Source organism: Tetrahymena thermophila (genome assembly GCF_000189635.1).
Source record: "Tetrahymena thermophila SB210 genomic scaffold scf_8254667, whole genome shotgun sequence".
NCBI lineage: Eukaryota > Ciliophora > Oligohymenophorea > Hymenostomatida > Tetrahymenidae > Tetrahymena > Tetrahymena thermophila.
Genome location: NW_002476434.1, coordinates 1,508,630 through 1,527,230, shown reverse-complemented (window position 1 = coordinate 1,527,230; position 18,601 = coordinate 1,508,630). Strand labels below are relative to the sequence as shown.

Genomic DNA, 18,601 nt, shown 5'->3' with positions numbered 1-18,601 from the left:
AAATATTTAGAATTGAGTAAATTTATTTAAAATTTTGTTTATTTTTAGATCATTAAATAACAAATTTTTTTTAAATAAAAATTAGCTATTCTAATTTAAAAAACTATTTAAATTGTTTGTAATAATTTTGAAATTTGTTTAAATAGACCGCAGTTTATCATATTCAGTTAAACATCCAATTAATAGCTAATGATTTAGCATTAATAAAAAATATTTCTAAATTGAGTTATAATTAATAGGGTCTTACTTAGCATTTGAGAATTCACAATATTTTTAAATAAAATTTTATTTATTTAATATGATTAAAGTCTGTAATTTTTTAAAAAAGGAATAATAGTTTTAATAAAGTATAAGTTGATTTAACTAAGAAATTAACAGTTTTAAAATAAATAAATATATAAATATATCCTTTTTAAAAGTATCATTTTAAATAATTAGATTAATTTTATGAGTGATGAGCGTTTTATTGGGGAGTGTTATGATGTCTATTTTTTAGCTTTAATTCAAATTGTAAATCTAGCACCTCGCCTTGAAGTTATTGTATAGTTATTTGTTATTATTTATTTAAGAATATTTATTACTTTAATCTATCCTCGAAGTCTGACCTGCTATCAACAACAGATTTCATCTAAGAAGATATTTCTTTTATTTTTTTATTAAAAAAATCAATTTAATCCCTATCAGCCTAAGTAGATTTATGATAAAATTGTTCGAGTTAGAGGAGTTATAATCTTATATTACTGGTTATATTTATTTTCGTGTCTTTGAAATTAAGCACATCACTATTTGAATTCATAGACATAATAAATTTATCTGGGTTTTTAAATAGCTCGTCTTAATTATATTGATCTATGTTTTATTAAACTTGATTGTTGCGATTTGCACAAGTAATCCAATTGCAAATCAGTCCTTAAGAAAGAAGTAGCTTAGTATTTTTTTTTACCTTGAGCAAGCTTATAAATAAAGCGCATTTGAAAGCTATCTTAAGCTTTTATTACATTCTTTTTCTTCTAGCAATTTTTTATTGCTTAGTAGATGACTATTTGATATTGTCTTACAATTCCTAACGATCACAATATTTTGCATTTAATTTTAATATTAAGTCCGAGCTATCTAGGTATATGCAAGCGATACTCCAGAGCATTCCCTTAATTAAATTGAGATGAGCAATTTTAGAGTGGAGCCAAGAACAATAGTTCATCATTCTTAGAGTTATTTTTTGATAGACTACAGATTCTTTATCTTTGACGACTTCTTAAAAATTTTGATAAGAAATTTGCAGATCTGAAAGACTTCTTTTCAAATTATTATTTTCATTCTACAAATTTAGAACGGTCTTGCTTATCTCATTTATTTATTATGATTATTGTTCAATCTCTTTTTTCATATTTTGTTCTTTCTCTTTAAAAATATTTTTTTGTTGCTCTAGCTTTTGATTTAGGTTTTCTCTTTCTGATGTAAGCTAATTAATTGCTTCTTTCTTTTTGCTAATATTGCTTTCTTTTTACTTTATTTCTTTTTTTATGTTTTATGCTATGTTCTTCATGAGTGATATTAGAGGAGTCACTTCAGAATCATTTGCCTCTGTTGGAATTTCAGATGTTTTTAAATTAGCTGAGGATGATGGTGTACTTAAAGATTTCTCAAGAGCTCTGCAAATACTTTTAATGTCAGTTATATACATTTCTTCAGATTTTGAATATTTTTCTATTTAAATTTTGAAGCTGTCATTTTGGTTTTGTAATTCAGATATTTTCTTTTTTGTTTTAGCTGATTAGTTATCAACTTTTTATAAGTTTTGTCTTGTGTCTTGCAGGGCTTCCTCTAAATCTTAAATTTATTTCAAGTATCTGTCTTCTCCTGCATTTTTCTCAACAATTATATTTTGGTACTAACTCTACAGTAATTCATATTATTATTAAATTTACTTCAAATTTGATTCATATTGCAAGATTAAAGATTAATCTTCATCACTCTAATTCTTCAATTTAATATACTATGATTATAATTCAGAGTAGTTTTACTCAGTAGTGCCATAATTTTCTAACTTAATCTCTTACTCTGCCAAATTTTGAGTGAGATATTGAATTTCCTGCTTATATTTTTAGTTAATCTGCTCTAAAATGGCATTCTCTTCCTTGAGTAATAAAATTTATTATCTGACATCATTTCTTTCTCTTTTGTATTTATTCTTCTACTTTTAGAAATATTCTGCTTTCTGATTAGCCTCTGTTAATTCAGTTTCTAAAAACTTATACCCTTCATCAATACCTTTAATCTTATCATTATTCTTTTACCTTTCGTCTTAATATTGCTCAATTAACTATTTGTATTCATCTATAGTTTTCAGGGCAAGATTAAGCTCATGCGATTTTTCCTATAAGTCTCTCAATAAGTTTTGGTTCTCATCTTCAAGCATTTGCATTTTGGAAGTGCTGCTTTCTGTTATATATTTTAATTCCTTTTCTAATACTTGACACTTTGTAGAAAGCAATTCGATTTACTGCTGATAAATATTTTACATTTTTTCAATTTAGTTATCAATAATTTCTTTTTCATATTCTTTTTTTAAGATTGAAGATTAAGTCATCATATCTTCCTTCATTTTATTTCTTATTTCTTTCATTTTGTTTTAAGTAACTTCTAATTCTTGCTATATTTCTTTAGAAGAATTTGAATTCTCAGATTTTTGTTAAATTAATGGTATAAGTGGTATGGCTCCTTAGGACTATTATATCTAATGATTTTCCATCTAAGTTTCAGAATCTATTTTAAATTCAGCAGATTCCTTTAAATTTAAACTATTATAAATCCCTCCTATTCCTTAATTATTTGAAAAGCTCATTTCTATTATTGATTTTTAACTGCTATTTATCTATTGATGAAAACCAGTGAAAACTTTTATATTATTTGAAATAAAATAAATATCAAAATGCAAATTTAATAATTAACAATATAAATAAATTAAATTAATATAAGCTTTTTATCTCTTTAAAAACGATGCTCTTATATTTAAATTTTTTATTTACAATAAGCACAATATCATTATACAATTAAAAAATATAGTTTATTTACTAATTTATTTATAATAATTTTTTTCTGAATTAATTTCTTTATTTGAATTAATATTTTTTAAAAAAATTTTATTTTCTAAAATAAATTTATCAAATTAGTTATCAAATATTAATTAAAAATTAATTTTAAAAACATCAATTTCATTTTTTTTTTTTAATATTTTTAATTTATTGATGAACTTAAATTTTATAAATAAAAACATTTTAGCTTAAAAATAAGGAAGGAGTGAATTTATTAAACTTATGAATTTGAATGCATGCAATATTGAATCTTAATTAATTTAGTTCATAAAATAAGTAACAAATTATTATTAACATACTTTTATAATTTTTTAAATAAGTAAAAGAAAAATGAGGAAATTTAAATTAAGTTAGTTTATTATCAAGTATTATTATTGATTGGTTATTTATTGCAGGTTTTTATATTAAATTAATATATTAGTTATATTGTTCTAAATTAAGTATTAAACTATATTTGGTTCTCAATAAAGAATTACTACTCAAATAATGAGTCTAGTTTATAATTTCTTGCCTATTATAGTGAATAGTTTATTTAGTTAAAGCAGAGTATTTACACTTTAACTTCATTAAATTTATTCTTAATGAGCTTACTGGTAGATTGATATATCTAACACAACATGATCGCTAACTAGAGGTTGTTCTGCTTACTGTAAATTGATATTACTTTCTACAATCACTTAACTGTCTGTAAAAATGTTTAGCTTTTTACTATCTACATCATAAATAGCTGCTTATACTTTCAAAGTCTTTAAAATTTTGTTAGAAATAATTCTAAATGAAAAGAGTTGCTCGTTAATCAGTTGAGCAATATCTGGATGGATTCTATGAGCGTGATCTTCAGAGGGTAAGATTAAATAGAATCCCGGAGCGTTTTGAATTGGAATGACATAGGATCCCATATGGAATTTGGTAATTTTTTTAGTAAATAAATTAGCAGGAATATCATATAAATAAAGATTATCATTTTCTGTAAGAGCTATATCTCTTTCATTAATGATATTGCATATTATCTCAGACTAAGCGTACTATTTCACTATGTCTGATAAATTTTTATTTATATCTATCAAACAGAATGAATTTTACGGAGATTTAAAGAAAATTTTATCAGTACCATCTATTCTTACGAATTAAATAAGTTGCTCAGGTTGAACGATAGGCATAGTTAATTAAAGCTAGCGTTCTTCAAAATTTGTAAGAAAATTAATAACTCTTATGCTAGTTTCATTATTTACCATTGATATTTCTGCTATTAATGGCTTTGAATCATGAACTATGTATAATTTTTAATTAGTTTTCTTTTTTTAACTCTCTAAATCAGAATTTTAATCAGATTTTTTCTTTAAAATGATTTCTTCGTCATTTGATTTATTATTATTTACTGTCATAAAGTTTGGAATGTCTTAAAATTCATTATTTTCAGTGAATTTACTCGTTTACTCTTGATTAGGAGATTTTTCAATTTACTGTAAATTATTATTATGATGATGATGAATAGATTAATCTATCTTGTGTATTCTAACAGTTTCTGCAGTTTTTATGTTAAGATTATTCATGTCAAATTATTTAATCATTTTAAATGTACGTAAGCAGAAAATGTCAAGCTTTTCATTTTCTTAAATTATTATCAATTAAGTTTGAGGGAGAAATGATTTTAACGAGGCTTTTTATTATAAAGGTGCATATCCGATTACCTTCATTGTGTCTAATTAAATTAATTAAACTTCCTTAGGTTAAATGGTTTCTGCTAGTATGCAGTTTTTACCTCTATATTTTCCAATATTGATTATTTTTTTTGCCTCAAATTAGAGAGGTTTCTCCACTATTTTCTTTTCCTTTTAAAATTATTTTAAGCTCAGTACAAAAGCTATAATATGAAATACTCCGAATAAAATCCAATTTATGACCAATGATGGTATTGCATTAAAGAAAAATACTGCATCAAAACTATAGAATAAAAGTATCAAAATTAAGTCTTGATAGTAATAAGCTGATTGTAGAAGGAACCCTTCTATGAAGCTGAAAAGAAAAACAGATGATAGTTCAAGTAGAAATAGTGTTCCAAACACTGTTATATATTTTTAACATCCACTAGCTATAAGAAATAGTCCATAGTGTATAATGATTTCAACAAATATTGTCAATTTTGATTTGCGTGACTTGTACATTATCAATATGAAATGAAGCCAGTTTTTTGAGAATTTTATCAAAAATTCCTTCAAGCACTACCTTAATGAGGCAGCTTCCTTTGGTTCACCCTAATCTTCTTGGGTATTTGAAGTTATATAAACAAAAGAAATAATGAATGACAAGATGATCATTTTCTATCTCGCTATTGCAGTTTATAATATTTTTGTAAGTTTGTTTGTTTGTTTCCTAAATATTGCTTTTTTTTATTTTTTTTAATTATGATTTATCAAAAATAAATAATTGTCAATTAATTTAAAATCAAGGATTTGTTTTTCATTTCTGTTTATCAAAAATGTTTATAATACTGCTTATAATAGCTTACTAATCTGCAAAATTATAATTATTTTGAAAAATATTAATCCAAAAACTCCCCTATTAGTGCGTATGGTCTTAATTAAAATTTTTTCAGTAGAATAACATTGTTTTTATTAGGAATTATGCCATTCAAATATACTAAGCAAAACTTAAAGCTAGATTTACTGTATTTCTTAACAAAAAGAAAAATGCATGAAACTCAAATAAGATATCAAATGATATGCTCTCTTTAATAAGATAGTGTGTATTTTATTAAGTCGAGATTTCTTAGTACAGCTTCTACATCATAATACCCTATCCATAGCAAGTGTTTCATAGCAGTAAAATCTCATTTTTAAGTTTTAAAATTTAATATTATAGTTTCATGGATGATGTCAAAAAATGTATAATTCAGTATATTTATTAAATTACATTTAAAGGTAATAGAAATTTTTTATTACTATTTTTAAACTATGCAGTATAAAGATATCAAACAAAACAAATAATTAAATTTAAAAATAAATTAATTTATAAATAAAACAATTTAAAGAAGGAAAATATAACTGATAATGCATTTAAGAAATAAATTACCACATTATTTATTTTGTATTTATAATATTAATCCTTTTTATGATTATGCTTTCTATTATATTTTATGCTAATAATAAAGTAATTTAATATTTCAGAGTTCCTTCATAACGTCTTCTATTTTAAATTACATCAATTTTACTTACACACTTTTAAATTACCTACCTATTTTCACCAATAAACGAAAAATTAAAAGTTTATTTTATGTTTCATAACTAAATATACATCAGGCTATGCTCATTATATCTATTTTAAATTTTTTCTTATTAAAAATAAATATTCTCTATAAATAAATTTATCCAGAACGACATATAAAGCTCTTAATTCCTTAGCATAAATCCAATTAATTGCATGAATAATTAAGGATTTTATCTATATTTGTATATTTTACTTCAATTTTACTTTTTTTTCTATTAAATATTTATATTTTAATGAATTTGCTCTTTTTATATTTAGAAATTCGTAAACTAAGATAGATTAATTTTGAGTTATCTATTGCATGATAATGTTGTAAAATAAAAATTATACGTTCCTTGTTTACAATTATTTAAAAAATTTAATTTGTAATTTATTCTCTATAGTTTGAACATTAATTAATTGTTACTTTTTTAAAAAAGATTTATCATAAAATCTTCTTAATTTATTTGAATCGGATATAAATGAATGAATAAATAAAAGCATTGAATGATTGAACTTTTAGAACAATTCTTGTAAAGGTATTTTAATTAAAATAAATGCCAACTAAAACAATTTATTAATTTATAAATTGATTTAATTTTTATAAAAAAATGATAAAAATTATTATAAAAAAAATGATAAAAATTATTATAATCTAAAAATATATGTCTCTTAATTTCAGTGATTAATAGATTCATTATTCATTCTGCTTAAGTTATGCTTGTAGTTAAATTAGTCTTTTTTATCTTGTATTTTTTATCTTCTTTAATCAATAGCTCTTTTGTTTATTTTCTCTAAGTACTCGCTAAATGAAATTTCTTTTTCTTAACCATCTTCTGTTTTATCATCATCTCTTTTTTATTTTAATTTGTTAATAAAAAAATATTTTTCAATAAAGTGTTAAAATATTTTAAAAACTATTTTTCATTTTAAATTTATTCTTAACAAAAAAAACTCTCTAATTTTAAAAATATTTATTTATTTATTTTTTTTATAAATAATTTTGTATTATTAATTATATTAAATAGACAATTTATCTACAAAAAATAAGATTTCATTTTTTTTATTTGATTTTGTTTGAATTTAATATCTATTTTAATATTAGCAGTAAAATAAAATAGATACCCAAAAATAGCAATAATTTCTCCATCTAGATCTTGTCTACCCATTCTAACATATAACAATTCAAGAGTATCTTCTACTGTCACTTTATACTTTTCAGGCTTGCAGTACATAAGGAACTAAACCATATGGAATAAACTCTTAGGTTCAAGCTCTGAATTCTACATAATACAACGTTTATACATATTAACAAATTCTCTGTAATCAATTTTCTTATCTAAATTTTCATCTATTTCCCTTTTTATTTGTAAAATATTTTAATTCATCAATCATAAATAATCTTTAGTGCTCAAGTATTACATATCAAAAATAATATGAATATCAGTAAAAATTAATAAAAATACACTAAAAAATATTAATTTTAGTTGTTGTAGAATCAATCAATCAAAATTTTGGATTTTATTTATCTATTTATTGTTATCTGCTTTAATATTTTCTAATTGATTTTTTACCATATCATGAGATCTATTTCAGATTTAGTCAAATGCATTCCCATTTTATCAAGAATTGTTTCAACTTCTTTCGCTGTGAAGTAAGCAGTAATTGGTTTATCACCATCTTCATTTTAAATTTATGAATTAGCATCATTGTTATTTGCTGAGCTGATGTGATTTTTATTTGTGCTTGTATTTAATGTTATGTTACCACTTTTACTCATTCTATTTGAATTTAAAATTCTCTCATCACAAAATAATTTAAACACTTTTTCCAAAGCCTTTTTCTCTGTTGACTTTATCTCATATTCCTCTACTCTTTCTTCAATTGACTTTTCTTTTTCTTATTTTCTCTATTTCAACTTGTCTAAATCAACGGGCTTTTATGCCTTCTTCTTTTTCTCATCTAGAAAGAGAGGGTGATTTTTATATTTCTCTCTCAAGGCAGGAGTTAAATCTTTTAATTTTAAGGGCTTCTTTTCTTACTTTACTTTATTTTAATCCATTTAATTATTCGCTTGCACAACCTAAATTCTTTTAATTGAATTATTATCTTTTTTAACCTAATCCTATCTTTTAATTAATCTATTTATAAAATCAGTGCACTTCTATATTAATTTAAAGGATCTGATGAAATTTATAACATCGAATAAAACGAATTTCTTTAAAATTCCTTTAAAATTTATTATAATTTCTTTTAACCATTCCAAGATTTAATTAATATTCTTTTTCAAGAGAAGTTTTAATTTTTTGATTTACCACAGAAATTATCCACTTAAATTACTTTATATAAAATCTCTCTAATAGCTTCTAAAATATAAAATTAAAATAAATATTTCAAATAATTCTAATCATTTTTTAAATAGCTTTCATATAAAATGTTTTTTATTTTTATAAAATTAAAATTTTAAATTAATTTATATTAAATATTATTTAAATTTTATTCAAATTACTTAATTACTGAAATCCCTTAAAGGATAAAAAATTTTTGCAATAGTTGATAGATCTCTACAAAAGATAAATGAAATAATATCCTAATATATATAATACAAATAAAACAATAAATTAATTAAAACTTTTTTTACTAGCTACAGAATACTCAAAATAATAAATAAATTTATTAAGATTTGTTAAATTTTTAGCAATTTATCTAAATTTTGATACATAGCTCGTATTTTTAAAGTTCTTAGAATAAATATTTTATTAAAAATGATGAAAAAGAGGGAAAATATAATAATGTACATCAATAAAATATTTTTTTATTTGGTAGAATAAATAATTTACCTAAAAATTAAAAATCAAAAAAATAAAAGAAAAAAATTTGATTATATAAATGAATTAGTTTTTTTTATTAATAAATTTTCATAATTTATTGTTTTGTTTAAATAATTAAAAAATTTTTTAACTCTGTTAAATTAATTTTATTTTGCAAATCTATTTTATATAATTTAGATTACATTTTATGATTTTTAAATACCATAAAAATAAAATAGAAACTAATTTTAGTAAAACATTTCTATTTTTTATAATTTAGATTACATTTTAAGATTTTTAATAAATAGAAAAATGAAAGAAAAAAAAACAAATTTAGTAATTAAACAATTTTAAATGTCAATTAAGTAAATTTATAAATAAATTGAGAAAATTTATTTTTGTTGATTATTAAATAATTATAAAACATTATTTTAAATGCATAAAATTGATTATTTTCATAAATAAAAGTGCAAATAAAATTTTTAATTTATTTAAAATAATACAAATATGAAATACAAAACACATTTTAAATAAATAATTTTAGTTTATGAATTTATGTTTTAAGGAATAGATTGATATTAGTTTATTAATATGATAAAATTTTTGAAAATAAATTAGTTTTTATTGTTTGATTTTTTGTTAAAGTTGATATTTGTTTGATTCAATATGTTGACATTAGATATTTAAAGTGCTCTATGTTTTATTCTTTTTTATCTTTTTTAGTAGCTTGTATTGTATTTTCAAAGAGGTCTCTTTTTTCTTCATGAAGTTTAATCATTCTGGACTCAATAGAGTCATCACAAATAAATCTAGTAACAAATACTTCTTTTTTCTGTCCTATTCTATGACATCTTTCTATTGCTTGTTCTTCCCTTTATTTTGTAATTAAATTACTCTTATTATTATTATTATTATTCAAAATAAATATTAAATTACACTGCTGGATTCCACCATGGATCTACCATCAAAACATGATTTGCTTTCACTAGATTAAGACCTACACCTCCTGCCTTTAATGAAATCATGAAAACTTTGTATTAGCTGTCTTCGTTAAATCTTTTAATTATTTCAGCTCTTTATTTTTAATTAACTGAACCATCTAGTCTCTATTTAGTTTTTAGGAAATAAATAAATGTTTTTTTATTTAAATAAATTTTTACTAGATAAGGAATTTTATTTTTTTGGAAATCTATTTCAAATAAGTCCATCATGCCCAAAAATTATGTAAACACTAAACATTTATCATCAGTTTTTTATAAGTTTTAAATGTAATTCATTACAGCATTTATTTTTGAGCTTCTTATGTACTTTTAAGTAGGATCAAAAGTAAACCTAATTATTATTATTATTATTAAGATTTATCAATATATAATTTTATTTTTTTAATTTTCTTTACCTATTGTTTCTCGGTACAGTCATAATGTCTTCCTTAGAAATGAATTTTCTGCAAATTGGGCACATTCCAGTGAATTCAATGGAACGTATTGCGCATAAACGGCATGAAACGTGCAAACATGCTGTTAAGACAGCATCTTCCATATCTTCTAAGCAAATGTTACATGAAGTTATTTTATTGTACTTGATGTCTTCAACTACTTTATTCAAATATAATTCTGAATAGTCGAAGTTAAAGTTATCTGGAATTTCTATTCTCTATTCAACATTGTTCTCATCTAAAATTACTTCGAAGTGCGAGTGTTTAGAGTCAACTGAACCATTCGTACTTTCAAGAAGCTCTAATTGATTTTATTAATTTTATAGATAAACAGATTTTCCCTTTTTTTCAATTTGCTCAGTTTGCTCTTTCAAGGCTTTGTTACGCCTGTCAACAAAGGACTTAATTTTTTATTCTAATCCATCTGTGTTGGTTACGTCACCTCTAGTTGTCAGCAAAAATATGTGATCACAGATCTATCTAAGTCTTAATAGAAGCTCGAACACCTTTTACAATTAAAAATGAATTTATTTTAATGCTATTGTTAATTTTAAATACTTTCATATAATTAGAAAGAAGGACGCCTTGAGATAGAAATCCATCAAATTCTTCTTTGGAAGTTTGGTGAACTTTGTCATAAAACATTCTTTCTTCAGGAGTGAACTCAACTTTCTCTATGAAGCAATGTTTCTCTGGAAGGCTAATAATACTTCTTCCATGAATATCTTTGCTCTTTTTGGTTCTTCTAAGCAATATAGGACGTAAGATAGTTTTAAGGACATCGTAAACAACTAAATCACCTTTCTCATGAGGCTAAATTTTAATAATAATTTTTAAAAATTGTTTTCCTTTTAATTGTTTACCTTGTTTATATAATTATTGAACCAAATATAATCACTCCATGGTTCAAGTTTGATAAAGTGAATTAAAGGAAACAACTCATCTAGCTTATTTTGTAGTGGTGTTCCTGTCATACACCACCTATTATCACCTGAAAGACTGTAAACAGCCTTTGCTATTTATATAACTCTCCCTTTTATGTAATGAGCCTGTAATAAAAAAATAAATAATTGATTTATAATTAGAATTTAAAATAACTTTTATGTTAATAAAAAAATTACTTCATCAAGCACTATTCTATGCCAATTAAATTTGTAAAGATTTTTATTATTTAAGTTTGATTAAGATGCAAATTCACTCGAAATAGTTCCGTAAGTAGTGATAACTACATCATAAATGTTTAAATTATTTTCTCTGTTATTTCCATAATATGCATAATAGGTTAGACTGTTTTGTGATGAATGACATTAAATTTCGTCCATCCATTATTGAAGGAGAGTTACAGGAACAATAATTAAAGTACCTGCATCTTTCTTAGCCATTTAAACCAGAGTTTGGTTCTTTTGCTTTGGTTTAAATGCGGCTGTTATAGTGGTTTGGTTTTGTTAACCTGTATTTCCTCCTTTTAGACTTAGAAAATTGTTTAAATCATCTGTTAAATCAGTTTCGTCCTCTTCTTTTATATTTGCAATATATTAGTGATTTTTTCTTTTGTTGGAATGTATAAGACTGAGCATCATTACAGTTTTACCCAAACCCATTTCATCAGCAAGAATACCACCTCTACAATCACTTTAAGCTCTAGGAAATTAAGTACTGACTTATCCCGAATAAGGATTAAAATATAAAAAGAATTTCAATGAGCAAGGCAAAGCATATTTTTCCCATAAAGGGTGCAAAGTTCTTGTATCTCTTTTAATAATTTCATTCATGTCAGTTTATTTACCTTCACGAGAGAGCATCCATGTTAGAGCTTATTTTTAATAATTGTGAAGAGATGTTTTAAATGTGGAAGGTGGCTCTGAGTATTAAAGTTCAGTTACTTAGCCATCTGTGCCAGGGACAATGTTAAATAATTGCTCATAATCTAGGTCTTGAGATTTATTTTCTTCTTTGTTTTCTGCAACTTGCTAGTTGTTGCTTTAACGAACAGATCTTTCTTGTTACTCCTAATTTTAATCTGGTTTCTTATTTTACAATTTGAAGCTAAAAAGGGTTTTCTATTTTGGAAGCTTAATAAATGGGTCATTCAAATTAATTTTTGGTGCAGAACTAGTTGCATCTTAATGAGTATATTTATTATTACAACTATTATTATTTGACTTGCTTTAATCATTTAAAATATTGTTTATTTCTTAAGAAATATCTAAGCTTTCTTCTTCAGCTATCATTCTTTTACTGTCTTACTCAGCTTCTTGTAGGTTTCCAAATATATCTTCTTATAGTTTCTAACCATCACTAGATTCATTTTAGTAGCTCTCTCTTTCTTCATCTTCAGAGAGCATCTTACTGGAGTTTTTTTTTTGTTCATTTTATTCTTCTTCAAACCCTTTATCATCACTTAAAGTTTCTTTTTTTAATGAATTTTGGAAATTTTATCCTTAATTTTAATTATTTAATTCATTAAAACTGCTTCTATTATTTGCTATTGAATCTCTTTCTTTACTATTAATTTGTTAATTTTTCTTCTTACCCTTCACTTGAATTAAGGTGGGAGTTACCATCTACATATTTAACCACTCAAAGAGTTGAGCAAATTAATCTTTAGTTTCACTGTATATTCTGAGAATTTGACTTTCCTTTGTATTAGAATTTTCTTCTATAATTTAAGTGATTGGTTTGGTTATACATGTTTTTAGTAGAGACACTTTGACTGATACTCTGATTTAGGTAAAAGCTTAGAGATATGGTGGGGCATATTCAAATTAACCTTAAATAAATATATAATTTCTATCTATCAAAGGATAGAGAACTTGTGCATAGTTATTATCTAACCTTCCAACTTCTCTTTCTCTCCAAACAAGCCTAATAATCATTTACTAAGTTGTTTAACCCCCACTTTTTTTAGCTTTTTGTTTATTCTTAGCAATATTTGTTTAAACATTTCTTTCGATTTTTAATATGACATCATCTCCTATATAATTTTAGAAAAACAACATAATTATGTTCAATTTTTATTTAATATTTTTCTATAAAATTTTACCTTTTTTCATATCACATCTTGAAGAAGTGAGTGCATGCCCTGTTAAAATAAACTGTCCCAAGTAGCAAGGAAACTGCAAGCTTTATTCTTCACTTTACTTAACATCTTTAATTCCTTATTCAAACGATTCATAGCTTTAGGTTTTTTTTTTTGAATTTTCTATTCCTTAAATATTGTCATTTAAATTAGTTTCAGATTAAAAGCGAGCCTTAATAGGTACTTAAGAAATATTTAACTTATCAAAGCTTTGTGCTGAGTAAGACTTATTTCTCTCTTAAAAGAATTAGTTTTGTTGCTAAGCTAATTCTGATTATTAATTGCTTATATAGTTATTATATTCTTCAGGTTCTTCTTGCTTTATATTATTATTTTAATTTTGTTAATTATTTTTGTCCATCATGTCTCTGTCTTCGAAAATTGGCTAGTTATTTCTTAGATCACTTTTATCAGTATCTTTTGAATTTAGTTATTCATTTTATCCTAGTTAATATATTTTCTGTTCTACTTAACTAAAATCAATATGAGGTTTTGCAGTATAACTTTGAGGAATTCTTTAATATTATTAAAATATTTAAACTAAAATTTATTAAGTTTAAGTCAAATCATTTATTTTTTAAATGAATAACATTTATTTATTTCAAATAAAATCAAAATTTTACTGTGCTTCTTCGGGATTCGGGCGTCTCAAGATAGATGGTAAATAATCAAGGTTTACATTGAAAGAATTATCTTCACTATGTTCTTAATAGATCTAGTCTTTGTTAAAATCATTGCTATACTCATCTTTATTAACAGAAAGCTTCTTTTCTACAATTGATTATACTGGTTTTTTATACTCTTCTTTGAGCTACTCAATAATTTTATCAAACTCCCTCATTTTTTTGCTTCCTTCTTATAATTTTTAGAATGCATTTACTGTTTACTGTTTCGGAAATTCCTAATATTTGTCTTCTTCATCTTATTAAAAACTAGTATCCCTTTATTGACTGAGATCATTATTGAGAGCTTTTGATTTTTGCGATTGAGGAACAGCCTATTATAATTTGGCTTAATTGTTATTATTGCTATCTCTATTTTATTGTTTTTGCTAGTTTTGACTGTTTATAATAAAGAAAACAGTAAATAAATATTTTTGAATATAAAATAGAAGCAACTAGAAAATGCCTAATGTGCTCTTTTTAAATCAATAATTTACCTTCTTTGCCTTGTTTTCATACCATTTTATTAGCTAGAATTGTTTTTTATGGAAGTAGATTAATTTTTTTAAGATATAGATTGAAATCCACTGCTTTTTGTTTGCTATTAAAAATAATAATTCAAGGATATCTCTAGATTTCCATTGCCCCACTAAATATATTTTTTGATTTCATCATCTGTGCAAACACCTTCTCCTACAATAGCAACAAAAGAGTCATATAAACTTTAATAGTATTCCATCTATTGAGTAATAAAAGATATGCAAAATCTATGAAAAGTTTTACTTCGTTTTTAATACTAGTTTAAAAAGTATCTTAAAAAAATTATCTATCAAAAATCAATCTAAGTCTTAATTTGATTTTTTGATATGTTTATACTTTTACTTTTTAAAAATAAATCAGTGCTAATAAACTTCAATAAGAATTCAGATTTTAATTCACGAATTAATATCTTTGCCTTTAACAATACTTTTGAATGTTAATTAATCTATAGCCAATGAAGAGTAATAACATTCTAAAATCAAACTCTACTTTGGCTCACTTTTTATAAATATTCATAAAAAGATTCTATTTTAGAGTCTATTGAAAATTTAAAATTGAATTTTATTGGAGCGAAAATTTTTTTTGCTGAAAAATAAGGCACATTAATAATAATAAAATGAAATTTGGAAATCATTTAAATTTATTTTTAAAAATTTGAGCTAATTATATTATTATTTATCCATTCTATTTTAAAGAAAAATTAAATAATCAAAAAAATATTTTTTTTAAAATTAATAATTCAATAAATCAATCAAAATATCACTCAATAAATAATGTGAATCTATTTAATTTTCTATTTTTTTATTTATAAGAATTTTTATAAAAAAAATTATTAGAATTTTTAAAATCTAAAAATTTTAAATTCTATGATAACTGGAAACTGTAAATGATATATTAATTAAATTTAATTTTATAATTTTATAATAGTTTTTAAATATGAACATAAAATACTATACATTTTAAGACTGTAAAAGAATATGATTTAAAGAATCGAAAAGAATTATCTAATCAAATATTTGTTATAAGATTAAAAAAATAAATTTTATCAATATTTTTAATTATATTGTTTAAGTGGAAGAAATTGTGTGCTTTTTTTGATATGAATTATAAATATCAAATTCAATATCTTACTGTTTAATTAAAATAGGTAGAAGTTAATTATTAGATTATTGCTTAGAATATCACTCACTTTAAGATAAATATTTAAACAAAATAGTCTATAAAAAGTAATGAACCGTAATAGTAGATAGTAGTCTGATGACTAAATATAGAGTTTAGAGGATAATATTTGGTTTTACTATTTTGATAAAAATACTCTTGTAATAAAAAAATTTATTGAAGGTTTAAATGGATAAATATTATAAGAAAACAATTTCAGCTTAATAAACTTTGTTTAGAAGCTTCTATCTAAATAATCAGATACAAAAAAGGAAAGAGTTTTTAAATTTTTAAATTAAACATAACAAATTGAAAGAAATAAAATTCGTGAAGGAATTTCATATCACTATGAAGCTTTTATTGCTCATATTTTGGAAAATGTGGATTTTTATTTAAGGAATGAGATATAAATGATTAGCTTGAATCTTTAAATCTATAAACCGCATATATAAATAAAGAAAGACTTCTATAAAATTAATAAAGAAATAAAAGATGTATATTCAAAAGATGTATACGAAATTCCAAATTATAATGAAATCTTGTTTCAAAAGGTTGAATAAGAAGACCAATTTTACAAATGTTGTTAAGATTATATTGCACTTGAGAAATTGTATTGCTTTGATTTCTGGGTATTCTAGTCAGAAAAACAGCGTTATTACAGATATTTTTGCACTTGCGTGAGGTTATTTCTCTTCTTTTTCGAATTAGCAGAGTATAGATATTTAAAGATGAGATATTTTATGGATATCTACAATGAAGTGTACAATAAAGATATTTCTTAGTTGACTGATGAGGAAATTAAAAAAATCAAAAAACATTAAAGTTTCTTTTTTTAAGAAAAACATTTCTAGGAATTGGAGTAAAGCTAATAAGACCTTGAAACATTGTTTACTTACTGCTTTAACGAATCTAAGTATTGCTTATTTTAAATCAGTAAAAACTATTAGGAAAATGATAACAATTATTTAGGCTTAAAGTTGCTTACCTTGCTATTAAATTAATTAAGTGAGGAATATTAAAAAAATAGAGAAACAATATAAAAAATAAAGACAGAAAATGTTAGAATTAAAAGAAATTCGCCAGATAAAAATAGTGAAAAATTTTAAAATTCAAGAGTCAATAATTAAAACAGCTTATAATAAAATGATGAGCAAGATATTCTAAACAATTAAAAAAAAAATTTGCTGAAAAACTTCAATTGTGAGTTTGAAATAGTAAGAAAAACTTTATTAGAAAAGCTTAAAAGTAATGAATCAGGTTTAGTGGAAGAATTTAACAATATTATTAATGAAAGCAAAAACAAATACGATGATATATTAAATAACTAATCTAAAGAGGAAATTGTCTAAGTGTTTATGTTAGATCAAAAATCAAGTAACTTTGTCATGGTTGACAATTATATAATCAAGTAAATTTTTTTTAAAGTTAAAATATTTTTAAACAAATTATTGAAAGAGATTTTTATTCAATAGTTAATTTTTATTTATTTATTTAAATAAATTTTACATTTAAACTTATAAAATTATATAACAAACTTTTCATTAAAATAAATAGGTAAACAAAAAATCAAAAAAGCTGAACGAATTGAATTGCACCTACTTTCTAATTAAAAATATATAGTTTCTAAATAATATAAATTATTAAACTTTATCATTAAAATTCATATTTTATTCTTTGTATCAAATATATTGATATTAAAATTAATTATTTTAACTTTCAAAAATATTATCTATTTATTTAATAATTCGTATTTTATTAATCTTTATATTGATTGAATTATTTTAATATTCCAAAGTTATAAAATTTTGTTAAATGAAAAGAAGAGACTTTATTTATTTAAAGGAAGAGATTTATAAAATAAAACCAATAAATTTTATTTAATTTAGAGGAAAAAGAGTTTTCATCTATTTAAATATTATTATAAAAATTAATTTAATTATTAGTAGTTTTTCTTTTGATCTCAACTACTTTTAATTTTTACAAAGAACCTAATTATGAATATGATTAAATTATTCCAAAACAATAATAATTTAATAAAAAATAATTTTCCAAAGATTTTTAAATTTTTGCCATTTAATTATATTTATTTACTCAAAAAAATGATTTTTAAAAAGATATTTGAAAATAAAAATATTTATATAGAGTGGAAAATAATTTTAGAAATAAATAGTTTCTAAAATTTTAATTAATTTTTACTATTTTGTGAATGATTAAAATCTTTCTCTCATTTGAGTAAAATTTACTTTAATTTGATCTGTAAAGAGTCTACAAATAATCTAGATAATTTACTATGAGATAAGAGAAGAATATATATATATAGATTAATTAGTATCCTCAAAAAGGCAAACATATTCAGCATACCAAAGCAGTTGAAGATTTGTATATAGAAAAGCTGGCTAAAGATGAATATTTAGATACAGTAAATTTCATCTCTTATGCTAAGAAATTATAATACTTTAATTATTACTTCAATTTATATATGATTATTCATTATAATATATACCTCTAATTTTTACTTATCTTTTTCTAGATATTATCTTTGAGTTAAAAAATAGTAATTTAATTGGTATTAATCA

At 22.6% G+C, this 18,601-nt stretch overlaps 5 protein-coding genes across 5 annotated transcripts; 1 reads left to right on the top strand and 4 right to left on the bottom strand. All coding sequences in view use genetic code 6, as the record gives it.

Moving 5' to 3' along the window:
• Positions 1 to 421: 421 nt before the first annotated feature.
• On the bottom strand, positions 422 to 2,845 carry TTHERM_00037230 (hypothetical protein; the record flags this gene model as incomplete). The annotated part of the gene is made up of 1 exon (XM_972031.1): positions 422 to 2,845. The coding sequence occupies one exon, from the start codon at positions 2,843 to 2,845 to the stop codon at positions 422 to 424; it is 2,424 nt and encodes an 807-aa protein (XP_977124.1).
• An 813-nt stretch (positions 2,846 to 3,658) lies between these two features.
• TTHERM_00037220 (transmembrane protein, putative) lies at positions 3,659 to 5,413 on the bottom strand (the record flags this gene model as incomplete). The annotated part of the gene is made up of 1 exon (XM_972030.3): positions 3,659 to 5,413. One exon carries the CDS (start codon positions 5,411 to 5,413, stop codon positions 3,659 to 3,661), a length of 1,755 nt encoding a protein of 584 aa, XP_977123.2.
• A 1,606-nt stretch (positions 5,414 to 7,019) lies between these two features.
• On the bottom strand, positions 7,020 to 8,403 carry TTHERM_00037219 (EF-hand pair protein; the record flags this gene model as incomplete). The annotated part of the gene is made up of 3 exons (XM_001471036.2): positions 7,020 to 7,194; positions 7,467 to 7,700; positions 7,916 to 8,403. The coding sequence occupies 3 exons, from the start codon at positions 8,401 to 8,403 to the stop codon at positions 7,020 to 7,022; spliced, it is 897 nt and encodes a 298-aa protein (XP_001471086.1).
• A 1,409-nt stretch (positions 8,404 to 9,812) lies between these two features.
• On the bottom strand, positions 9,813 to 15,066 carry TTHERM_00037210 (SNF2 family amine-terminal protein; the record flags this gene model as incomplete). The annotated part of the gene is made up of 10 exons (XM_972029.2): positions 9,813 to 10,023; positions 10,088 to 10,257; positions 10,312 to 10,483; positions 10,548 to 11,092; positions 11,145 to 11,399; positions 11,450 to 11,635; positions 11,708 to 13,560; positions 13,630 to 14,180; positions 14,289 to 14,726; positions 14,825 to 15,066. 10 exons carry the CDS (start codon positions 15,064 to 15,066, stop codon positions 9,813 to 9,815), a joined length of 4,623 nt encoding a protein of 1,540 aa, XP_977122.2.
• Positions 15,067 to 16,015: 949 nt separating this feature from the next.
• Positions 16,016 to 17,604, top strand: TTHERM_000037209 (hypothetical protein; the record flags this gene model as incomplete). The annotated part of the gene is made up of 2 exons (XM_012797148.1): positions 16,016 to 17,433; positions 17,580 to 17,604. Exons 1-2 carry the CDS (start codon positions 16,097 to 16,099, stop codon positions 17,602 to 17,604), a joined length of 1,362 nt encoding a protein of 453 aa, XP_012652602.1. The 5' UTR covers positions 16,016 to 16,096.
• Between the last annotated feature and the right edge of the window lie 997 nt (positions 17,605 to 18,601).